A 26,682-nucleotide genomic window follows, 5' to 3' on the forward strand; every position below is an offset into this window, starting at 1 on the left:
ACTGTTATTTATAAAGCTGAAATATGGCCAAAAACAATTTATGTATATGTGCACAGTAAAATTAGGTTACCTCTAATGAACTGTTCCTGATCTCTTGCTGCTGTAGTGTTTGTTGATGTTTTTACTTATATTCTGCCTACAGTCTCCTGATGGCTCCGAACATCGGATGCTGAGACTTGTAGTTCTGGCTGTAGTACAGATATAGCAGGATATCACTTGCTTGGTATCCCCTCCATTCAGAACAAGTTTTGCATTCTTTTCAATAAATGCAAGGCATTCTGTGATTGAAGAAGGGACAACACCAATCACAGAAAGCCTTGCATGCCTTGAAGAGATTGCAAGGCTTTTTTTGAATGGAAGAGCTTCCAAGCTAGGAACCTCCTGTGATATCTGTACTGCAGGTAGAACTACAAGACTTAGTTCAGGATGTTCAGTGTCAACAGGAGACTTCAGGGTTAAAAAAAAATAAAACTACATGTTTTAACAAACACTGCAGGGCCCAGAGATGGGGAACACTTCATTAGAGGTAATGTATTTTACTGTGCATATGTACAAAAATTGTTTTTGGCCATACTTCTGCTTTAAGTATAACATTGGGAACGTTTAGTTATATCTGTGCCTTTTCATTTAGCCATGAATCAGGTGGTCATGAAACTTTCTGTGTAATCTCTGTACTGAAATCTCAAGTACGACAATCAGCTCAGTCCAGCTTACTCCATAAACTACAGAACTCCTTTCTCCTATGCCATGGAGATGAGGAGAGGGAGAGGTTTTCTGTAGTCCAAATCAACAGCAAGCACAAGAAATCTTGCCATACACCAGTAGAATTGTGTTTGAATGTTTGTATGTGAATTCTGCCATTTAAAAGCCCTTACAATTTCATCCAAACTTGCTATTTGAATGAAACCTCAGACATATTAAACAGTTGTTTTTTTTAACTTAGAACACATGCCTTACAATATATACAATTTTTCTCAAATAAAAACCACACAGTTAGAATTCCTTTTGTTCAAGAACAAAATTTCCATCCTGCTTTTTGTAATTTTCTTATACTACGGTCCAAATCAATCACCCCAGTCCACATTAGAAATTTGATTGAAAGTTCCAAAAACAGGTCACAAATGTGAGAATATAATATCAAGATATACAATAAGACAGAAAAACAGTAAAGGCTTTGGTCATATAGAGGATGTAGATGTATTGCCAGCTAAGCTCACAACGCTGCTCTTTAATAGATACAATACAGAAAGTAAGTGTTACCACAGGACTAGTAGTGGTTTATTGTTAGGATCACCAGGTTAAAACAAAAATGAAAAAAAAAAAACCTGAAAAAAGAAAACTTTGGCAGCCATCACTATGGCAGGACTGGTAAATAACAATATTTTTTTTTCTTCTGTTCAGATACACTTTAAAGGGTAAGTGCAGCTTAAGCTCTCTTCCCACCCTCTACATAACTTAACAGAACACTGTACTATAATGTAGAAACTGGCCTGTTCAATGTGTGGTGTGATTAGAGCCAGTATACCTTTAACAGCTGCGGCACCCTGTTGCCAATAGAATTGAATGCATGTTCTAAGGTGTATATAGAATCTGAACAAACTGGCCATTACCTCTTATAGGCAGACCCCTCTTCTCAACAAACTTTCACTATTCAGCAGACTTTCAACCCAGTTCCTACAATTTCTCAATCAAAGTTTGCAGAACAGGGAGGTGTGAACATGGCAACCCACATCTCAAATTAGTTTGATTTGCATGAATCAGACAAAATTTGGGCCAGCTTAACTTTTGATAATAAATCCTGTATAATAATAATGATATGCAGCAGTTTAAAGAAGGCTAATATGGTTAGATTGAGGTATTTACTGGGTATTTCAAGATACACATAATAATTTTTATGGAATGCTTTACTAAATTCAGTTTTTTTTTTATAGTTGCCTGTAAATTGCACTTATTTAATTTGCAGATACAAAAAGTATAATGTAATATTAACAACAACCCTGCTTTTATTTTCAATTTTTGTAGTGGTTCTGAATTATAAATTAATTTAAAAATCCTAACTCTTGAACTATACATGTTAAATCACTTTAGTGTAGTAAAGATGAGTAAGGCTTTAGAGACGGTGCCAGCAGAAAGCTGTTAGAGGTCGAGCTTATTTCATTTTAACAATTAAAGATTTTTCTAATATCATAAATTATTCAAAATTCCCAGCACAGTGCAGCAGTGATATGCCTTTGGGGAAAAGTAGGCAATGGATTGCACAGTTCATTAAGTGTGCAAAGATTAAGATGGGTTATAAATTTTGGACATAGTAAGAGATCATTAAATACTTTTAAGTTAATGCTAAAGAATGTATAAATTAATTTTAAAGTAGAGTGATTTTACTAGGAAATTTATATAAGCGCCACAAAAATACATATATTTTGCATGTGGTTAAAACTAGTTGAAGTACTTAGAGGAAACGTGTGCTTCACAATGTGAGTATTGCCCCCCTGTACAACATATATGCTCCTTTGCTCATCTCCACTCCCTTCTGCCCCCTTCAGCCACCTAGACTTAAGAAAATATATGGTTCACCTGGATTGGAAAGTACACGTGCCCCAATCCATGTAACAGTAACTGCTTTGTCATGTGGTTTAGCACTGTCATATAGCAAAAGAGAAATTTCTCCAAGATGCTCTAGTAAGAACTGAGGTCACTTCAAAAGCCTCATTTCCCAGCAGTACATATTTACCTTACCTTTGCTTCCTTGTCACTTTATTCAGCCGATAGGAGCAAAGGTAAGGTAAATATGTGCTGCTGAGGAGCAGGGCATTTAAATACGCATTACTTTTCCTACCATGGGCAATCATAGGTTCACTTCACATTAGACATAGGTACATGAATGTGTGTATACCTGCTTTGCGTTAGTAGTAGTTTTGGTCAAAACAAAAAAGAGATGGATGGACATACCATGAATTCAAAGTTATTCAAAGTGATTTATCCCCAACCAGTGAGCCACAGGGGGAGGCAGAAGGATAGAACAGGAAGAACAGCAGGGAAACTTATAACCTCAGAACCTCCTTCTGTCCTCTGTTTTTTTCTTTCTATACCGCACTGTAGCTCACCCTGTCAATGCAAATCATCTTATTATTTGACACAGCAAAAATGTAATCGCTCAGCAAAAAGCAAAATTGCCCATGAGCAGGACAGTACATAAAATAATGCAAAAATTCCCTAGTGCCAGTCAACCCAAAAAGCCTTTTTACATTTGTTCAACATTTTAGGTAAAAACACAGGTTTCGTGGATATATGTGAAGCCATATCATTATGTCAAGACAACCCTGTCAAGCATGGACCCTAACTCTAAATTATCTAGGTTCTCAACTTGGGACCAGGAGCGGACTGACCGTTTAGAAACTCGGGCACTGCCCGAGGGCCCGGGGTCAGTAGGGGGCCCCATGAGATGCCCTTGGTACCTTTTTCATAGGCTTTTTTGAGTTTGGGCAAGGACACGGGCCCCATGATCCCCTATTGCCCGGGGGCCCCATGAGTTGTTAGTCCGCCCCTGCTTGGGACATATAAGTTGGAATGAATACATTGAGAGCAGTTCTATCTGTAGGTAACCCCATCCAACTTATGGTACAGCAAGACAACAGAAGCCCCGAACACTCTCAAGCCAGCTGAAGGCTCTCAGTTTAGAAGACAAATAGATGTCACAGCTCCATGTTTATAACTTGTGCCTAATTTCTAGAGTGGCAACTGTACACCAAATAAGAGCTCATCCACAGTCTTGTAAAGTTCCAACAAAAGCAAGGGACCACACTCTGATTACAAAAGATTTTTAATCCAACTCTATGACAAAGTACACTACAGCCCCACTTAGGACTCCCTCAACTGATGCATTGCACCTCTGTGACTTAATCCTTTAAATATGACATAATCAGAGTGTGGTTGTTTACTTTTGAAGACTTTCAATATATATCTGCATCAGATCTAACAAATCACTAATGGCAACCACTCACATCAATTATCAAGGCAGAACTTAACTTTATCTGAGCACCCCAAACTGAAAATGCTATTGAATACATTTTTAATATTCAAAGCAAACTGATACATATCCCTATGTTTTATTTTGTTAATAAATCACTTTGTAAAACACTCCCCTCATAATTTTTAGTGGTGGCCATTTTGAGTAAGGGCAGATGATTAATGTAGCATTTATTTCCTTGATCCATCTGCTTAGCTAAGAAAACCCCTCCTCCCCACCTCCAGGTGAAAAAAAAATGCTCATGAAGACTCCTGGGATGTATGACATAATTTTGACCTAGGCTAGAAACCAGGAAGCAAATAAGAAAAAGTTTAAAACAAGTAAATATACCTTTCAGTCTATTTACTAATGCTAGCAGCATAAGGGTTAAAAAAAATTGAATGTAGATTGAGAGAGTTTACTTCTGCTTTAAGGTTTAGAGAAATAAAAAAAATTCCCCAGCACACACTCTGCCAGTCAGCACAAACATTGTATTTAAAAATGATACACCATTTCTGATTCACCATTCAGAGCAAAAGGGCAAAGTGACAAAGTTTCTAAGGCCTCCCCCTCACCTCAGCTATACCAACAGTATAGCAATTTATTGCTGTTCCCAATACAGCTGGAACTAGAATGTGTCAGTTATGGCTAGAGGGGAGGGTCTCCCCCCATCATTTGAATGTTCTCAGGTTTACTGATTGGCTGCTAGACCCCATGCACTGTCAATGGGAGGAGATCACATGTCCCCATATCTGACAGCACTGGGTTTTATTAGGTTACAGGAGCACCACAGAATGGCTAATAATGTGAATATGCAGTGAGAGAAAGTGTCTCCTTAAAGTTTTTATGGGAAAGCTTTTGTTGCATACGTTTGCAGATACATGAACTACATTTGCAATACAAATACTTCTCATTTGGTGTTTTCTAATGTGCCGACATTCTACATAAAAAAATAATGAATTAATGACATTGTCTGTGCTGAACCATATATTTGCTGCATATCCAGTGTTCTCTTTTCTTTTAAATGGCATTATATGAATATACAGTAAATGTCCCCTCAGTTGTTCTTGAATTAAAATATACTATATTGCCAAGAGTATTGGGACGCCTGCCTTTACACACGCATGAACTTTAATCGCATCCCAGTCGTGTTGAGATCAAGACTCTCCGCAGTCCAGTCAAGTTCCTCCACCACAAACTCGCTCATCCATGTCTTTATGGACCTTGCTTTGTGCGCAGTCATTTTGAAACAGAAAGGGGCCATCCCCAAACTGTTCCTACAAAGTTGGGAGCATGAAATTGTCTTGGTATGCTGACACCTTAAGCGTTTCCATTGGTGGAACTAAGGGGCCAAGCCCAACCCCTGATAAGCACATCCACACCATAATCCCCCTCCACCAAACTTTACACTTGGCACAATGCGGTCAGGCAAGTATCATTCTCCTGGTAACCACCAAACCCAGACACGCCCATTGGAATACCAGAGAGAGAAACGTGATTCGTCACTCGAGAGAACACATCTCCACTGCTCTAGTGGTGGCATGCTTTACACCACTGCATCCGACGCTTTGAATTGCACTTGATGATGTAAGGCTTGGATGCAGCTGCTCGGCCATGGAAATCCATTCCATGAAGCTCTCTACACACTGTTGTTGTGCTAATCTGAAGGCCACACAAAGTTTGGAGGTTTTTAGTTATGAACTCTGCAGACAGTTGGCGACTTCTGCGCACTGTGTGCTTCATCGTGCCATGACCCCCACAGTCATTTTACTTCGTGGCTGAGTTGCTGTTGTTCCCAGTTGCTTCCACTTTGGTATAATTCCACTAACAGTTGACCATGGAATATTTAGCAGCAAGGAAATTTCACGGATGGACTTATTGCACAGATGGCAACTTATCACGGTATCCTGCTTGAATTCACTGAGCTCCTGAGAGTGACCCATTCTTTCACAAATGTTTGTAGAAGCAGTCTGCATGCCTAGGTACTTGATTTTATATACCTGTGGCTATGGAGATGACTGGAACACCTGAATCCAATGATTTAGAAGGGTGCCTCAATACTTTTGGCAATATAGTGTATGTTTGGATAGGCAGCCTGTTGTTTCTGTAAAATGCTACTGTGGACAAAAGGAGAGAAGGTGTTAATTTTCATTTAGGGAGTTACAGTTTGGAAAGTCAGCCAGATGTTTGTATGCCTTACTTTATACCATCATAAATTTTAATATCTTCTTTTTTATATAATTTACTGGTACTTTTATATATTCATAACTCACTGTTATTAAACTTTTATTCCATTCCTACACCTCCTAGCCTGCAAAAATGTAAAGGTCTGAAGAATTCTATATTTTCCCAGGTCTCATCGCCACTTAGCAGCTGTGCCAAAAATATATATATGTATTGCTCATTTACTTGAAATTATTTCAGTACCACAAATGTTTTGTTCAGGGGAAAATAAAATATCAGCTGTGGCATAGATATCCTTAATTTTGTGAAAATTGATATCATTCGGGGCTGATTGGGTGTTTGAATTGGCAAAGATCCTTCCTGATTTATTGCTATTTTTCAGCAAGACATTTATTGTTATAGAGATCAACGTTATCACGCTTTTAAAAAAAGAAACAAATACAATGATTTATATCAAATTAAAACAAAAATACAATGCTGTAATAAGTCTTTCAAAAAGCACAGTTTTGTGGAATGGTGATTAGGCTGGGTTATTAGTTGAGTATCTCTCTGGACATATGTGTTTTGGTCAAAATAAAGGACAAAGCATTGGAGACCGTGCCTGCTTGGTTGTTTCTTTCTTTTGAAATGTGTGATCTGATTTTTTTGTAAACACATATTGGTTAGTTTATTTACCAGAGCAATTTGACCTCCTGATAATGTATTGTAGTATGTGTATGTATGCTGGCTAATTGTGCAGTGGCCCCTAATATGTTGGAAAGTAATAAAGGTTAAATATAAAATACTTATTGGTGTACTAGATCCTCCAGCGGAGGAACACAAACAAACATCAAATGGATAAAGATAACCAGCTTAGAACACAAAATGACAAAAGTTGCAGATGACATTCTACAATCCCTAACTACCCCAGCTGAGGATGCCTTTGCTATGGTACCAAGAATACATGTAAATCAAGCCCAAGGTTGATGCCATGGGCATTATCTTGAGCTCATGGATTAAAGCTAAAGCTTAGCTTTTTTTCTACAGCTTTAGTGACATCACTTACCTGTAATGAAGGATGTCCCATGTCATGCATGCAGATGGATTCTGGAGAAATCTTCACTGCAGGCTGCCCTGTCTTCTTCCTGTCGCTGAACGTCTAGTGTGTATGGGGTTGATATCTTCAGTCTCTGGGCTCAGCTGCTGTGAAACAAGCTCTCAACGGGGTTCTACCATGCCACCTTCTCCCTCCTCTATTGACAATTTTTTTTTATTGCCTTCACTACCTGCAACACAAACTGGGAATGGGGGATAGGATCCTATGACTCACCAAGATCACCCTTACTCACAGATTATGTTACAGGCAGTGAAAACAATCAAAGAGGTTCAGCCACAGGAAGAGATCAGGGCACCCCTATAGTGAAGATTTCTCCAGAATCCTGTTGCCTGCATGGCATGAGACATCCTAATTAATAAGGCAAACTTCACTTTTAAGGAAAGTCTACCACTAATCTACCTATTTACACAAACACAACAAGTTTGCTCTCCCATGGAAACATTTTTAAAATTTTGCAGCCATAGAAACCATATATAGAACCCAACATTTCAGCAAAACACTATAGTCTGTACAGATAGATTATGTTTAATTTACTCCAGACCCCCCCCATATACACACATTTTTCTTTTATTTTACTGATCATCACATGTCTGATGAAGGGGCACTGTGCGGCTCTGAAATGTTGCACTATGTTTCTGTGATATGATCATTTTTCAGTAGATATTTGGACGTAACTAGACGATCCTTGGTGTGCTGAAGAATATGTGCATTTGATCCATGATGTCTCTAGTTCCAGCTGGTTGTTGCTACAGCAGCTGGTTGTTGCTGCTACATCCTTATCCAGGAAAGTGTACGATGAGAATATCGATATTAAATTATGTGGTATTTCATAGAGCAGCCCTGATCCTCCTCTTCCCCCCACCAGTGATCTTGGCTGCTCCTCTTCTTTGTGTGTCCCCATAGCAAGCCAGTTGCCATGGGGGCACACAGTGTCTGCTCGCTCCCGAGCTGTGTGCCTATGGAGCGCAGCTCCATAGATGCACACAGCGGGATATAGCCCTGCCCCCTACTTCCTTGTCATTGCATTTAACTGCTTCTTGAGTGATGTGTGAAAAGGAAAACGGGAGAAGAAATACAGCCGTGCACAGTGCTGGATCTCTTCTTCCCTCTTTTCCCCTTTACACAGGGGAGGAATAGAAAACACAGAAAATATTTTTTACCTTAAAAAACACAATGCATTAAGGTAAAAATTTTTTTTGCTTTAGTATCACTTTAAGCACACAAAGGCAGATCTGCTAGCACAGCAGCCCATGAGGTTGCTATAGGGCTTAGGGCAGAGAGGGGCCTAGTAGGGATAAGAAGAAATAGACTCAGGAAAGAGAGAGTGACTGCTCTGGGCCCACCACTGGTAGTGTGACTGCTACTACTCTGTTGCAGTCCATACCTGGACACCAACATACCCTACTGTAGCACATGCCCCTCTAGTGTCAGGATGTATCCTGTGCAGTCCTTCCCTCAGAGTGTGGAAAAAGGCAATTACAAGGAAGTGTCATGCTTCACACTTCTTAGCACTAGAAGAGCATGTTCAGCTATGTACCCTGGAACATAGATCAGTGGGAAAGGTGAATGTACCTACTAGAGCTGGGGAAGAGCTGGTAGATAAAGGATTTATATACTGGAGTATAAGGTTGTATATCCTGCTCTGAAGAGGTGGGGGTCTACAATGTATATTGATCTAGGAGTGAGAAAAAAAATAACTTGCAACTTTTAATACTTTAAATGTGAGCACAAACTTATTTAAATTGGTTTAGCCATTTTATAGCATGTATGAGCCAATTTGCGCAAGGTTACATGTGTTGCAGTGCCATACATTTTACATCCACAATACATGTCTTCTGCAATGCACCTCAATACACCACAATGTATGGTGTGTGTTATGGTGTGCTGCCTACACTACCTTTTTCGTGCTTTGAGGTTTATTTTGGCCAATTACTTTTTAATGGGCTGCCATAGAAAATTTGCTCCAGAGCACTGTGATTTAAAGTAGAGGTTCAGTCAAATACTAACTATACTTAAACCTTCTCCCATTCCATTCTAAGTCTATTCTAACTACTCCGTGAAAAGAAAAATGTCTATACTTGCCTGTTCTGAAGGTGCTCTGGGTCTTTGGTCACATGATTTCCCCAGCAGCCAGCTTGAGTGAAGAAGAGAGATTGTTGACCATGGGTGCAGAGCCTGGGTGATGACATCACCCATAGGCTTACTAAGGAGAATCCCTTGTTGGCTGTCTTTCCTCTACACTGAAGTTGGCTCTGGAGGACGATCATGATGTGACCGGACCAGAGTGTCCTCAGTAAGTATAGACATCTTTCCTTTCACAGGGTTATTAGAATAGGTTTAGAATGGGGATGTAGCCAAGTTTAGGTATAGTTAGGATTTGACTGAATTTCCACTTTAGGCCCCTGTTAGCACACAATAAATTAAAAAACCTTAACTTTCTGCCTCTGCCTTCCAAACCTGGCATCCTCTGTTTCAGAAGGAGTTGAACCCCCACACACCCACATACAACCATATATATATAATACAGCAATTTAAAATTGGTACAGTGAGCATGTAAAAATTGGAAAGTCATAATAAAATGACTCATTCAAACAAGTGTGTTGTTATGAAAAATACAATGTAATTTCTCATTAGCTATGAATGTATTGAAAGTGTTACTGTTTATATTCATTTTTATATTTATATTAATCACTAACATTGAAAGAAAATCGGTTAGAGCCAGTTTGCCATAATACCCAGACTTCTGGGGATAGAAAATATAAATACTCTTAAATGCCATTTACCTTTAAATCTGGTGTTTATTATTGAAAGCTTTGACAGGAAATAAGTAGTAAAAATAGTTTTCCCCTACCAGCTGCAAACAGAGTTTCATTCAAAGTCAAAGGAACTTGGCCGAGAGTGTCTTTTTGTTCCTGTCGTTTGGATAGTCTGCGTTGTCTGGGAATTTCAGAAATACTGGAACTTCTTGTAGAAATGCCATTGATATATATTCATTACATTAAAAAAAAAGTTTATAAAGCTCTGAGAATAAAATATGCATACCAAATTTAAGCAGGAAATATTGCCTAAGCTAAGTGTATGTGAAATCATGGAATTCTTTGCTAGATATAATAACTAGCAGCCATTTCCTTTTTTTAGGTAAAGAAACCGTGCCCAGAATCAGATGTTCCAGAGCCTCAAAATTCCAGGTAACCAGCGTTAAAATGTTTCACGGTTTACAGATGGAGTGCAAAAATGATTTGTAAGAAGCTGGTGCTACTTTCAAGGGTAAATCATACCAAAGAAGCACGAGTGTGAAAGAAAGCAGAGGCAGCAAAGACTAGGGTGTATGGCATATGGGCTAGGCTAACATGCTTTGAAATGTAACTCACACCAGGCATGCTAATGGTGTTAATGGCTTTTACAATTAATACGAGAGCGGAATGGAAAGGACAGGAGGAGATAAAAGCAGGAACACTTTGCAGAAACAATATTGCCAACTTGTCACCTGTTACACATCAGGACTTTTTTTCTTTAGCTTCCAGCTATGTTAGAATTATAAAGTCTTACAAAGACTTACCATGCACTAGTTTTGTTTAAAAACAGATTTGCTATGCAGGGCTAAATGCAAAGCTCTTGACAGCTTGCTTGTAGCTTTTTAAAATGTTTGTGGATTGTTTTCAGTAATAACATTATCAGCATTCTGGAAAAGTGTTTTCTTTGTACTGTGTTTTTTATCAAACGAAATGTGTGCTAGTGTAATGTAACTTGAGGGGGTAAAACCCTAGCTGTGCATAGTCATACACTTAGTCATTTTCCACTGGATGGTTTTTTTTAACTTGTCGAACCTTTAACTTGGCCTTTCTCAACCTTTTTGAACCAAAGAAACCCTTGAAATAAGTTTTAGACATTGAGAACCCCATCTAAAACCAGTTTATTTGGAGGCTTTGAGAAAAATGCCCCAAGATTACATTGATAGTCAGGGAAAAAAATGCCCCCTCTTATAGTGGTCAGAACGACTTCCTTACAGACAACTAAAAGGATCATTGATATCATGTTGTTGCCTCTGCCAAGTAGCAATGGACCTGTAACTATACAGGCTCCTTCAGATGGGAGGTCAATCAGCTACAGCTCAAAGAACCCATAGAAACCTCTACAGTAACCGTAGGGTTACATGGAACCCTGGTTTAGAATAGCTGCTCTAACTTGATGTGCTAAAGTAGGTATTGAAAACTCTGCTCCTGGTCATCTCTCTACTATTTTGACTATATTCATCTGACGTATAGTGTAACCCTTTCTTTTGCCAATACTTACTGTATCTGCTAACAGATATAAACAATTCAGCTTATTAACCTCGCCAGGCAAACAAAAGGTGAAGCCAAGGTGTCAATCACAAACATCAAAGACACCTTATCCCTTCTGTGGCAGTCATGTGCCACTGTGCCTATATTTTCAGCTAGGGAATGTGTTTAGAGATGTACTATATATGAGTGTTTAGTGTTGTGTACTCCTTTTTAAAGAGTCTAAATTTGCTTACCAGTAGCAATGCAGTTTAGTCTGCCTAGAGTTTGCATTTGAAATCATCAGGCGCAATTGAACATAGAGGTTTCACTATTTTTGCATGTTTGGGAAATGGAAAAGTTCCTTTTTTGCAAGCCCTTAACAAGAATTAACTAAACTCAGTAGACTGTAACCATAAAGGTAGAGAGATGATAAGGAGTATAGCTGTCTTTACCTACTGGAATGTTTGACGGCCTGTACTTGATAATTTCTCTTCAATCACCAAGTTTCCTTTTTTCCCTCCAAAGATGCCAGGTCTTTTACAATTCAGTGCCCATATGCTTGTTCTGGGTCAGAGCTCTGTTCCTTCCTTTTTTTTTTAAAGGGAGCAAATGCAGCTTATTTATATCTATATTCACAGGTAACCACAACAAGGCAGAGGCAGGTTGTGAATTGAGCTTTACATGATTGTAAACCTCAAACATGACATATGAATGAAGCGTATCCCTCTATAGTGTGTACTTGTCTCAATTAGGAGCAATAAGTGTCATTTCTGTCTGTTGCCTCATTTTGCTGTTATCAGCATGAATCACTTTTGACAAGTTTTCCTGACACCAAGAGAAAAATGGTGATGGAGAGGGGTCTACAGCTGATTGACAGCCTCAGCTCTGTTCCTGTGTGCTGTGTGGAAGGGGGTGTTTCTCTTCTCTCCAATCAGCTCTCAGAGCCCTTTTCACTGAGCTCTGCAGAGTGTAACTTTAGCTCTCCATCCCCTTTTTTTCTGATTTCAAACAAACTTTAAAATTTAGCAGCTAGAATGGGCATGGAGAAGAGAAGACTGCAGATTGACAGGCACAACTTATGTAGGAGGATTTGTTTCATCTCTGTGTATCACCTGAAGCCAGTCACTTCACTGGATATATGTAAGGTTTATAACTATTTTGCCCGTTCCTACTTCATCTCCCCTTCTCTTTTCTTTTGTTCTTATTCTTCAGTCTAAGCTCTCTCCCACACCTTTTCTTTCTCTCTATTGCTCCCTTTAACTTATCGTCTTCTTCTCTCTCTTTTTCTATCTTTCTTTCACATACGTTTTTTCTTCTCCCTACAGTAGTTTTCGACCCATATACATGACACTCATCATAGTCTCAGTTCTTCGTCACATAGCCATTACGCCACAACCTGCTATCACCTACAGTATATACCTCAGGAATCTCTGCTCAGATTCTCCTGATGATACTGTTGCAAACAACTGACTTTTCTTCCTATTCTGAAAACCCTCCAGAGATATCACATACTTGGTGAATTTCTTTGTTTAAATTATCTATACAAATCTATTACTATTGCCTGTGTTGGTTATTATGTCAGTACAACTACTAAAGATGTTATGTTGTTGAGATACATCCATGGAATATTTAACCTTCTCAGGTTTTGTATAATTGAAAACCCAATAAAGATTCTTTAAAAAAAAAAAAACAACCATTTTAAAGCTAACATTTTATCCTTACTGTGCTTCCTACACAGTGAATCTAAATTACTTTCCATTTTGTGATACCTTTAAGTGACTTTTTTTTTTAAGATCAGCCAGTCAACAAAGCATCAAACGTTAATGCATACCTCCCAACCTTTTGAGATGGGAATGAGGGACATCTTTTAGCAAAAGTATGTAGGCATAAGATAAACCCCCTGCCCTGCCCCCTTAAAGGAGAATTCTAGAAGACGAAATGCTTAGTTAAATCCACAAGTAAAATATAAGTGGGTGCTTACACTCCCCACAAACACCCCGCCCTCAATCTCCAAATACCATAAACCAAAATAACATAACCAATAAATGGTGCTACATGCAATCCAATAACAATATGGAAATACTCTTTCTGTGCCACCAAATCTTCCCAAAGTGCTTCACCTTCTGTGTCACCTCAATGTACTCACCAAAAATCCATGACCCTCGTATTTGTAAGAAAAGGTAATAAAGCTCTGTTTGCCCTAGATGCTCTCCAACTGCTGTTCTTCACTTTTCCTCCAATCATCACTTTACCTGTGTACCCGATATCTCTCCATCAATCTCACCCAAGGACCACAAAAACAGAATTTCTCATTGTGCAGTGTTTAATTAAAACTTGGCAATAAAAAGTATTACATTTTACACTTACAAAACGAAGTGCCCAATATCTTGGTACCAATACACTCAATGTCTGTGCACCACTGTTTCACTTCCTGGACCTCGGCTTGTGTTCCAAATACCAGAAACCGGTATTAAAATATTTTTTTTTTTTAAAACTGTACAACTGTTACAGCTGTAACTGCTTAAAACGTTACTTTGAGTTGGGCTTTAATTTCCTAAGAATACCCTGTCAACCGGGAGACAACACTGCCCCTCATGTCAGTGCAAAACAAGCTCAGTTGTCACCATATTGTAAACATTGGAAAAATAATATATCTACTGACACAATTGCAGGTTAGAAAACTATCTTACAGAGGAGACCCAATTAAAAAAACAATGCTACTATCTTCATGCCAGCGATCGACTGCATCATACAGTGCATCCAGAAAGTATTCACAGCGCTTAACTTTTGCCACATTTTGTTATGTTACAGCTTTATTCCAAAATGGATTAAATTCATTTTTTTCCTCAACATTCTACAAACAATACCCCAAAATGACAATGTGAAAGAAGTTTGTTTTGAAATCTTTGCATTTTATTAAAAAGAAAAAAGAAAAAACCCACATGTACGTAAGTATTCACAGCCTTTGCCATGCCACTCAAAATTGAGCTCTGGTGCATCCTGTTCCCACTGATCATCCTTGAGATGTTTCCACAACTTGATTGGAGTCCACCTGTGGGAAATTCAGTTGATTGGACATGATTAGGAAAGGCATAAACCTTTCTATATAAGGTCCCACAGTTAACAGTGCATGTCAGAGCACAAACCAAGCCATGAAGTCCAAGGAATTGTCCGTAGACCTCCGAGACAGCATTGTATCAAGGCACAGATCTGGGGAAGGGTACAGAAAAATGTTAATTTTTTATTTTTAATAAATTGCAAAGATTTCAAAACGAACTTCTTTCATGTTGTCATTATGGGGTATTGTTTGTATTTCAATACAATCATCCAGTTTGGAATAAGGCTGTAAGATAAAATGTGGCAAAAGTTAAGCGCTGTGAATACTTTCTGGATGCACTGTATGTCAGTGTAATTTTTGCCCATTATTACAGTTTAAGCCACAATTCTAGCAAGAATGAATGGCAATGACAAATGAATCTGTTTTGCCAATAAATCACCATGGAATCTCAATAAAAACTATCTTTGCCCATTTGCCTAGCAAGCTGAGTCATGATTGAAGGAAATAGCCATGTGACTCCGACATAGTTTCATAAACTTCACGCTGACTTTATTACACCTGCAAAAAACCCTCAGTCTTAAAATTGTCAACATTTTAAAGCATGGGTGCTCAACCTTTTGAAGAGTGAGGGTCACTTAAGTGAATTGATAACTGGTCGTGGGCCACAATGAATGAAATGGTTCAGAATTAGTTTTTTTTATTTTGAATAGCATAATGAACATTTTACTGCTGCATGCTTGCTTGAGGGACAGGAGGAAAGCCAGTTTTCAGTGGTTGCTGAAGGAAAGTGGAGAAGATTGTTCCTGTATATGCTGCCCCCACAGCCCCTCATGTCCAAGTGTAAAACAGAATGTAATAAGGAGGTTGCATGGGTTTCCTAGAGCATGGGACAACATTGTTACCCCTGATGCTACACCAGTGGTTGGGGGTGTGTGCTAAAAATATGTCTCAACTGTGGGGTTTTACCACCTCCCAAACCACAAATGTAAACTGTCCTAAATGTTACTGTCCTGAGCCCCCTGTAAGGCTGCTTTCACACTGATGTGCTGCGGTATACCCGCACCATGGTTTGGTGCGTTTTCTGAAAGCGCATCAAAACTCATGCATTCAGGAGTTTTGCTGTGCTTTCAGAAAGTGCACCAAACCCGGCAGAATATAATTGGAAGTCCATAGCTCAGTGCAGCTAGCTTGTAGCAAAGCTGCAGGTGCACTGTGCTGCACCCACAGATCAGTGTGAAAGTAGCCTAATAGTTGTTAACCCTTTTATAGGCAGTAATATGTCTATTATGAAAGCTCAGCATACAGTCAAGTCCATAAATATTGGGACATCGACACAATTCTAACATTTTTGGCTCTATACACCACCACAATGGATTTGAAATGAAACAAACAAGATGTGCATTAACTGAAGACTGTCAGCTTTAATTTGACATATGCAAACTGTTGTAATTCCTACACCGTTCTCCTGATTTGGATGTAAATACCCTCAAATTAAAGCTGACAGTCTGCAGTTAAAGCACATCTTGTACGTTTAATTTCAAATCCATTGTGGTGGTGTATAGAGCCAAAAATGTTAGAATTGTGTCGATGTCCAAATATTTATGGACCTGACTGTATGTGCTGTTTAACCACTTCAAGTCTGGACACTTTCACCCCCTTCCAGTCCAGGACAATTTTCAGGTTTCAGTGCTAACACACTTTGAATGACAATTGTGCGGTCATGCAACACTGTACCCATATCAATTTTTTAGCATTTTTTTGAGACATATAAAACTATTTTTGAGACAGATAAAACTATTTTCGTGGTATTTATTTACCACTGGGATTTTTATTTTTTTGCTATATAAATGAAAAAGTTATGAAAAAAAGTGCAAATAAATCATCTTTCTTCATAAATCTTGGCCAAAATGTATTCATCTATATTTTTAGGAAAAAATAACTCAAATTAGTTTATAATCAAAAACTATAATTAAAAAAAAAGTTTTACAACTTTATTTTTTTTTATATTATTTTTACGAGTTTTTTTTTAACATACTGTCACCCCAGCAGGACAATGTCACCATAGTGACACTGTACTACTTGTGGGGGGTGATGAAGATTTTTTTTTCTTTTTTTACATTAATTGCTTTTACACCCATAAAGGCTGTAAAAGCATTTATGTATCCTTCTCTCTGGCTGCATTCCTGCAGCCATTGAGAAATAATGCGCAAGCAGCGCCCCCCGTTCGGCCATTTATTGACATGGGCCCAGACGGGAAGAGGTTAATACACTGACCTTCTTTTCCTCTTCCAGCTTCAGCTGGCATCACTTTCCAGGCTTCTAGAAAGGTTCCAGGCCAAGTGCATTTGGTATCACTCCACCTGACAAGACTCGGTGCTGCAGAGGAAGCATTGGCTTATGTGACTACTGCTCTTTCCACAGCCACCTATTTCCTTCTCTGCCAAGGCTGGCTTGATGTACTCTGATCATCTGGGATGGTGGGTCAGCAAGCCCAGATTGTGATCAATAGGTTGCTGACTCTGGGCATGTACTTCCTTGGTTTGAGGACACTGGCCACATCAGAGGGCTCCGAGGTTCACGTGGCTTGCAGGCCACGGGTTTGAGCACCCTGGTTTAGATTCAAATAGTTTTACTTGGCTATTTATGGACAATACAAATAGTTTCCTTGAAAGCCATTTGAAGTGTACAGATATATGAGGTTGGTTTACTAAAGGAGTGGAGAATTCTCACTTTGCAAATAACTGTATACTAAGCCAAGTAAATGAAAATGACAGAATACCCATGATGAGAAATGCATGTTGACCCCCTTCTGAAAATGGTAGTTTCCTAGCTCTCATGCTCACTCTATGGCTTTAAAACCTTCAGGGTCCATGCAAATGTATGGTATTAATAAAGGAGTGGAATGTTCAGTTCGGCCAGTGAAGCCATGTTGGCTTCAATCACCAGATTAGTTCCTCTGAACATGATTGAGTATTTGAGTAAACACATACCTACTGGGCTAAGAGAACATTTTACTTCTTTTAGTAAACCATCCTTAGAACAATGATGCAAGAGAGTCATCATAACAGCCAGGCAACCAGGATTTCCAAAGGTAATAACCTGCAATGGCATCGCTCATCTATCTCACATGAAAGGTTCCCTTTAGGGCAAATCATTTAATTCATAAGGTAGAAAACTGTAATAACAAAGTAGCTAGAGAAATGGTTTTGTTGGATATGTAAAGTTATAGTCACTTTAATATATTCTGGATTCTGATTCTGGATAAAGACCATTGAGATGACACTTTTTTAAAAAAAAGAACCAAACATACTAATTCAAATAAGAAATGGTGATAATATGGCGCACTCTAGTGGTTGTATGCACGGAACACAGTAAAAAAAATATATTTTGCATTAGAACCTGTATATTATGCTTACTACACAGATTCCTGAATAAAAAACTATTAATTCTTAAAATTGGATGTGGTAAAACATAATTTTGTGCATATACAACATAGCAAATGTACTCATTTAATTTACTTTCAGTATGACATCTAAACAATAAATGTTAAAATACATTTCTTCTAACCCTCTTGTATTGAACTGTATTGTTGCTGTATTGTCCCCCGTTATATTGTAAAGTGCTGAGCAAACTGTTGGCATTATATCAATCTTGTATAATTATTATTGCTCTTGCATGCAAAAATAGTTTAATATATTTGAAAGGACAATTCCTAGTAAGAATAAAAATCTTGCCATCTTCATGTGAATTGGTTTCCAGTAGGTCTGCAGATTTCCAGGGATAACATAATGTAGATAGGGGGAAAAGCAGCTTTTGGACTAGATTCATTATCTGTCATGGTTTGCTTGATGTTCAAAGCTGTCTTTGACTTTGTTGGAAACAGACCTTTCCTGACATGGGTCCAAGATTTTCAGAACACAACTTTTTAATCTAACTTTGCACCAGAAAACAAAAATTGGAGCATTTACATTGTGTACCTATTGCTAAATGTTGTGTTTTTCCTGGAGTTTTCTTAACCACTTTCTCTCCTGCGGATTTACCCCCCTTCCTTACCAGGCCATTTTTTGCATTACGGCACTGCATAAATTTCATTTGGGTGCAGCGTTGCATGACTGCGCAATTATCAGTTAAAGTAACGCAACGCCGTCAGGAAGGGGGGTAAATCCTCTGGAGGGCAAGTGGTTAAGAAAGAAAGCAAAAGAAAACATGATTGCCTTTTTTGTACTTTCATCTGCCTCTGCTTATTTTATTAAAGCAAACCTTTACGTGTCAATTCAGGGTGATTCATTCAGTATCATGAGCCTTAGGAAATACCTGGTACTCTGGGTATGGCGTAGCATGTGAGAACCAGGGCTGATCAGTTTGGTAATATGGGGAGCCCGTAATCCTGCGTAAGCTGTGACTTTGGCTACCTGTAGTTTACATGTGGCTTTCCTTTGGCTGGACAGAGCTGTGGAGGCAAAAATAAAGTTAAGAGTCTGAAGAGGTTTGTAATTAAAGTGACCATGTTACTTTGAGCTCCATGGGCAAATACTGATTAAATTTAAAGAACGAATAAACACATAAAAGTGGTTGTAAAGGTAGAAGTTTTTTTTTTCACTTTAAAAGAAAAGTACGGGATATTTATTCTCCCGCAATTATACTTACATAGGTGGATGCAGCATCAGTCCAATGCTACATCTGTCTCTTGGCGGCTCTAAGGGTGAGAATTCAGCAAATGATTGCTGATCTCAGAATTCTCACTTTGAGCGCTGGGCTGTGGAAGGGGAGGGAACGGCTGGCACAGGCTCTCAGCAGCTCACTGAGAGACTGAGCTAGGTGCCACTCCAGACTCTAGGATGGATCCTGACTTTAAAGTCAGGATCTTTCCCCAGCCTGAGTGATGTAAGCTGCCAGCAGGCTTCAGCCCGCTGGCAGCTGAAAATGGGTCATAAGAGTGCAGAATGAACTGCACTTCCATGATCCACAGGAGAAGAACAGCCAAAAGAGCTTTGACTGTACTTGTCCTTTAATGCATTTTTTGTATTAAGATAAAATACCTTCTGTGTGCGGTACAACTTCCAACCCCCCTTACACTCATCTGAGCCCGGTCTCAATCCAGTGCTGTGCCTGAGACCGGCGGCTCTCTCAGCTCTCTCTCCTCACTGGACATGGAGGCAGCAATGGGAGTCATTGACTCTTGCCGCTGTCAGTCACTGCCAGTGAGCAGAGAAAGGAAAGCAGTGCCAAGCCATGCTCTATATCAAGCCCTCACGAGTGGCCCTATAGCAAGCAGTTGCTATGGGGTCACTCGGCAGGGGGGAGGAGCCAGGAGCACCGGTGGGGGTTTCTAGAAGAGGAGGAACGGGGCTACTCCGTGCAGAGCCAATGCCAGGTAAGTATGACATGTTTGTTATTAAAAAAAATTACAATCACTTTAAAAGTACCCCAATAACAGAAATACAAGGCAGAACAGAACACGATAAAGAGTACAAAAGAAAATGTGAAATAACCTGTGCCAAAGAAATAAAAAACAATCAAAGAATGCTGCTGCTCAAAAAAGGGAAAAAAAACATCAAAATACAAATAAAAATAAAAGCAGTGCAAAACTGTTTTATAAAAAAGAAAGAAAAAAAAGTCCAAATAAGTCTCAAATAAAAGTCTTGTGTTTCAAAAAAAAAACTTTCTACAAAAATTATGATTCCCAACGTGTTCAAATCATCTGTAGTGGTTCAAATATTCACCCACACTCACCCAATCAGGTGATTTCCAAAGTGGGTAATAGCTTTAGGAATCAGACACACACTTTGGAGGTGAGACGAGATCTCCACAATTGTATAACACTGAATGAATCTCCAAAATCTTCAATATTTTTCTGAACAATCCCTCACGAGTGGATGAAAAAGAGAGCAAAGAAAATACAAATCGTGTAATACTGATTACACTAAAAAATAGAACTAATGTTCACCATTACACTCACATTTAAAAATTAATTGCAAGCTCAGATGGACATTAACTCCTCTCAAACGACCCTCAGCAATCCTTCCCTAGTGATCCGCAAACTCTCGCTCATGGATGGATGGTGGATGCAAAGAAAAGAAGAGAGCCAAATAGCATAATACTGTATAAAGCCTTTAATATAAATTTTTTTCCCATATTGCGCTCACACTTTAAAAGAGTAAAACAAGCCTTTGGTAGATAAATTTCCTTCAGACAAGCTGAAAATCCATTATGGCATGTATAATGATCATATCAACATGGAGTGAAATGAACTGGCAGCAATCAAGGAATTTTGCCTGTCTTGCCCACATCAAATATGGCTATGGAACGCCGCACCACCGGATGTGACGTCACACGTCGTGGATTTAAAACTGGAAATGATGTCAACGCGTTTTGCCCCTCCTCCAATGCGTCGTCACTGATATAGAGTATGGTGCTTTGCTCTAAAAGGTGTTCATAGCAAGATTTAGGGACAAATTTAAAATGCAGTGAATGTGACAGTCACCAGACATTCACAACAGGTGAATTAAATGCTGTCATTTAATACACAGTCATCTCAAGTAGATGTGTGGCGAATGTCACTTTCACTGTTTATACAGTTTCATTTAAGTTAACAAATAGAGCATGACAGGTTTAGTGATAGCCAGCAACTGGAAAAACATTTCTGGTCTAGTGTTTTATACTTTTTTGTTTTGTTTCTTACATGGCTGAGATATAAACTAATGTGGGCACCATAATACAATAGTATAATATCCAATTAAAAAAGAATATCTTTGGCAGCACTCATGTCTTGTAGGTTTAAACCACTTAGGTTACATGACACACGTTTCTTTAGTTACCAATTATTTACTTATCCCAAGCTGCAGTTTTTTTCATTCCTGAGCATGCATAGAGGAACTTTCTTGACCTTTTTATATGTAGGACACCGGAACGTCTTCCTAGTAATTAGGCAAGTTGCCCAGTGATCAGTGAGGACAGCAATGCATAGGATTACATTGCAGGAAACTCGTACTATAAGTGGTGTAGGGCTGTTGATGCTGTTCCTTACAATCGTAAAACCACTTTCTTCCAATCTAAACCTAGATTAATCCTAACTTTGTGTAGTGTTGGACGGTATCCTAGAATGTATTGCAGCTTACTGGTATTTAGATGTGCTGGTTGAACTAGTTTGCTTCTTAAGCTGTTGTTATTATTTTTGTCTGGTGATCTTGCCAGTAACACACTGCCCAAGGGTGGCAACATTCACTCATTGTATGAGATTCATGGCAGAGTAGCATTGTCACCCTAGTCTGCTCTTCTAATTTGGACTTCAAACAACCTCTTGTTATTTCCATTACATAGAGAGAAAGTGTTTTGAAGTTAACAGAAAATACCTGGGAAAGCCCATAACTTTGTTTAAAATATCACTTCAGTGCACAAGATTTACAAGGGCACTGGAATTCTATATGTTTCTGAACCTGTCGAAGATGTGCCAGCACATCTACAGACTGGTGATCTGCACTGTACTACATTTTTGTTCTTAGATGTTCTTTAAATTTGCCATGAGAGAGACCCAGTTTTTCCCACATTGAAAGCCACCATGTTGCACATTGCACATACAGAAAGTGAAGCCAGGCTGTAAATTGCAGCCCACACATCAAAGATTACTCCATTTTCCCACTAAATCCATTTTTAAAGTGATTCTAACCCTCTATTTTTTAAAAAATTACAAACATGTTATACTCACCTGCTCTGTGCAATGGTTTCGCACAGAGCAGCTGCGATCCTCCTTTTCTCAGTTCTCGATGCTCCTGGCTCTTCCCTCCTGCCAAGTAATCCCCCCTAGCAAGCCAATTGCTAAGGGGGTACTTATGCAGGCTCAAGCCTATAGACATAGACAGCAGGACTTTGCCTCACTCCCTGCTCCCTCGTCATAGGATTTGATTGACAGCAGCAGGAGCCAATGGCTCCCGCTGGTAATAATCTGCCCTGTGAGGAGGGAGAGAATGCAGAGAGCTGCTGCTCTTGTGCACAGCGCTGGATCTAGATCGGGCTTGGGCAAGTATAAGAGGATGCTGGCGGGAGGGGGGGTCCTAGACAAAAGTTTTTTTCTGCCTTATTGCAGAGAATGCAATAAGGTAAAAAGAACCTTAAGGCTTTAGCACCTGTTTAACTGTTGACGTTTGACAGAAAGGCTGAACATTACAAATCAGTAACGGCTTATACTTTGCTATTAAAATAGCTGCTGGAGTGAAATTTGAAGTTACCACTATATGGAAATGATCACATTAATGCTTGGTTCACACCAATGCATTTTTTTTAGTGATTTTTGCAGAAATGCACTACAGTCCATTTAACATGGTTTCCTAAGGGACACATTCACATCTATATGTTTTTCTGCTACTGCATTTTTGGAAACGGTCAGGGACTTTTTTAAACGCAAAAAGCAGCGTTTTTGCTACAATAGCGTTCAATGGATATGCTGCTGAAACGTATGAAGTGTGTTTGCTGTGTTTTTGCCGTGTTTTGCATTTTCTTTTCTGCCCAGCAACATAAATGTTTGCACTTTAACAAAAAAAATAAAATGCTGAAAAAAACGCAAAACGTGGTAACAATGTGGCAAAAATGCACGTGAAAAAAAAGACATAGGGTCTAATTTTTCCCCACTTTATCTAATACTAAGCAGAAAATCAGGTTGTGTTTGAACCTATATGCTCAAATAAATCACATTATTTTAGCAATATCTATTCTGTTAACATGCATATATGTTGTTAGAATGGAATTGGCAACAATAATTTGCATAATTATATCATTAAAGCAGGATAAAATTGTATCTGAGCACCACAAACTGAAAATGCTATTTAATTCATTTTTAATATTCAGATAAATCTCCCCCATCCATCCATGTCTCCATGCTTTATTTTGTTGAGAAATCACCAGTATTTCTGTGTGTGGCCGACTTGAGTAAGGGCAGATCATTCGTGTACAGGGGCGGACTGACCATTCAAGCACTCGGGCACTGCCAGAGGGCCCAGGGTCAGTAGGGGGCCCCATGAGATGCCCCTAGTACCTTTTTATAGGATTTTTTGAGTGTGGGCAAGGACACAGGGGCCCCATGATCCCCTATTGCCTGGAGGCCCCATGAGTTGTCAGACCGCCCCTGTTCGTGTAGCATTTAAGTCTTGAAATTCATCTGCCCTTAGCTCAGGCATGCAGGCAGGAGGGTGTGCTTAGCTGAGAAAGCCTCTCCTCCCCTCCTCCAGGAGAAAGAAAACAAAATGCCCATGCAGACTATGATGCACAACATCATTTTGACCCAGGCTAGAAACAACCAAGTAACTGAATATACTAATATACTTTCCTATCTATTTATTGCTAGCTAGGAGGATTCAAATAGTTAGTGTTGCTTGTGAGAGTTTAATTTCACTTTAAAGAAACAGAAGCAAAAATGTATAAATGGTAGAATTGCTTACCTCTAAAAATAAATTATATATAACCATTTTGTTTCAATTTTTAAATTCTGGGCCAATATCAGTCAAATGTCAATGCCAAATATACTGATCTTGTAAACCAGCAAATCAGAATAAGGGCTGATGTACACAGGTACTTCAGATCAGATTGAAGTCAGTTTGAGTGTATACTGTGACATATGATTCAAATCAAAACTTAAACTCTATTCCAGATCCATCAACAATTCTCCACAAACTGTCAGAAACAAGTTAAAAATGTGTGTGTTGGCTGTGTTTGCCCTGCTTTAAGATCTTGTGTCTACACCCACTCCATCCATTGACAGCCATGACTTGCTAGAAGAAGGTGTGGATTGTCATTTTTTTTGGACTTATCCCAACAGCCTACGAGGCTCCGTGTGGATTTTAATCTCATTCTGTTTGGAGATTTAAATATATTTCAACTCATTTGAAGCACAGTTATTCAATATATCATGAACTCTATAGTAGTAAACATTTTTTCACAGATTTACCAGTAACTGCATATGGAAATTCTTGATCTGTAGAATACAGTGCCTTGAAAAAGTATTCATACCCCTTGAAATTTTCCACATTTTGTCATGTTACAACCAAAAACATAAATGTATTTTATTGGGGTTTTATGTGATAGACCAACACAAAGTGGCACATAATTGTGAAGTGGAAGGAAAATGATTAATATTCTTCAAATATTTTTTACAAATACATATCTGAAAAGTGTGGCATGCATTTGTATTCAGCCCCCCTTGCTGCAATTACAGCTGCAAGTCTTTTTGGGGATGTCTCTTCCAGTTTTGCACATCTACAGAGTGAAATGTTTGCCCATTCTTCTTTGCAAAATACCAATTTTCTGACAGATTCTCAATTGGATTTAGGTTTGGACCTCGCGTGGACTATTCTAACGCATAAATATGCTTTTATCTAAACCATTCCATTGTAGCTCTGGCTGTATGTTTAGGGTCATTGTCCTGCTGGAAGGTGAACCTCCACCCCAGTCTCAAGTCTTTCACAGACTCTTACAGGTTTTCTTCTAAGATTGCCCTGTATTTGGCTACATCCATCTTCCCATCAGCTCTGACCAGCTTCCCTGTCCCTGCTGAAGAAAAGCTTCCCCAGAACATGATGTTGCCACCACCATGTTTCACGGTGGGGATGGTATGTTCAAGGTGATGCGCAGTGCTAGTTTTCCACCACACATAGCGTTTTGCTTTTAGGCCAAAAAGTTCAATTTTGGCCTCATCTGTCCAGAGCACCTTCTTCCACGTGTTTGCTTGTCCCCCACAAGGCTTCTCGCAAACTGCAAACAGGTCTTCTTATGGCTTTCTTTCAACAATGGCTTTCTTCTTGCCAGTCTTCCATAAAGGCCAGATTTGTGGAGTGCACAACTAATAGCTGTCCTGTGGACAGATTCTCCCACCTGAGCTGTGGATCTCTGCACCTCCTCCAGAGTTACCATTGGCCTCTTGGGTTCTTCTCTGATTAACGCTCTCCTTCCCTGGCCTGTCAGTTTAGGTGGACAGCCATGTCATGGTAGGCTTGCAGTTGAGCCATACTCTTTCCATTTTCAGATGATGGATTGAACAGTGCTCCGTGAAATGTTCAAAGCTTGGGATTTTTTTTATAACCTAACCCTGCTTTAAATATTCACCACAACTTTATCCCTGACCTGTCTAATGTGTTCCTTGGCACCCTATTGCCCACTATTAGAGCGGTCCTGGCTTGGTCAGAGCTGCACCGATTTCTAAAGTAGTACATGTACAAGTAGTACTTTTGGTGCGATTCGCATCTGTAAGTGGTATCTTACCGCATTGGAGTATGCGGTAGGATACCGCATAGCATTTAAAAATAAAACGTTTGAATTAACTAAAATATGCTACTAAAACACTGCACAAGTTATTTTATCAAGTCATGCAGTATTTTAGTGGTGAAAACCATGTTTCAGCTGTCAAGGATGTCAAGCAGAAGGGAACTGTCAGAGCCACCTTGGGAGCAAATTTCTCACAGTTTATCAGGAACACACTGAAAATCACATAGTATATGATAGCTTAAAGAGTAACTCCACTTATGTTAAAAGTAAAGTATCTTCACTTATGAAAAAAAAAAACAATCCCCTTCGGGTGATCTATGCACATTGAATGGAATTTAGCAAACTTTGTAGCAGAGTCCTGCCTGTTTTTGCTCTGAAAAAAATCTGTTCATCTATGCCTTTTGGATTCTGATTTTGAATGGGAGTGATTTGATCAGCTGATGCACTTGCAGTGTTCTAATGAGAAAAGCTGTGTCTGCATTCTTTTATGAGTGATTAACCCTTAAGGAGCACCTCACCAAAATTAAATTTTTTTTTTGCGGAGGATGCCTAAAATCTGACTTAACCCCTTGATGCCGACGTAAGACAAATATGCGGCCTCACAGAACTGGGCTTTTTTCCATGGGGCCGCATATTTGCATACCTGTCTTTGTGCTGGGAGTGCACCATACAGCGCACTCCCAGCACAAAGACCGTGGTTTCGCTGAGAGCACCGGGTCCCGTTCTAACGATCGGGACCTGGGACTCCCGATTCCAGGTCACATGATCGCTATGATAGCCTCTGATTGGCTATCACAGTAATCAGTCCCTTTACAGCCCGGCCCCC

The 26,682-nt window shown here is 39.2% G+C and overlaps 1 protein-coding gene across 8 annotated transcripts in view; it reads left to right on the forward strand.

Moving 5' to 3' along the window:
* Positions 1–26,682, forward strand: part of EYA4 (EYA transcriptional coactivator and phosphatase 4) — a 355,737-nt gene that overhangs the window by 154,228 nt on the left and 174,827 nt on the right. For 7 of the 8 annotated variants that reach the window (XM_089676183.1, XM_089676184.1, XM_089676186.1 and 4 more), the window contains one exon: positions 10,425–10,474. The exons of the other annotated variant lie outside the window; for it this stretch is intronic. In XM_089676183.1, the coding sequence (XP_089532309.1) occupies positions 10,425–10,474 (50 nt within the window). The remainder of the gene's footprint in view (positions 1–10,424; positions 10,475–26,682) is intronic. 8 annotated transcript variants of the gene reach the window in all.

The sequence above is a fragment of the Staurois parvus genome, unplaced genomic scaffold, assembly GCF_062004578.1.
Source record: "Staurois parvus isolate SC_StPar_1 unplaced genomic scaffold, SC_StPar_1.0 ptg000165l, whole genome shotgun sequence".
In the NCBI taxonomy this organism is placed as follows: domain Eukaryota; kingdom Metazoa; phylum Chordata; class Amphibia; order Anura; family Ranidae; genus Staurois; species Staurois parvus.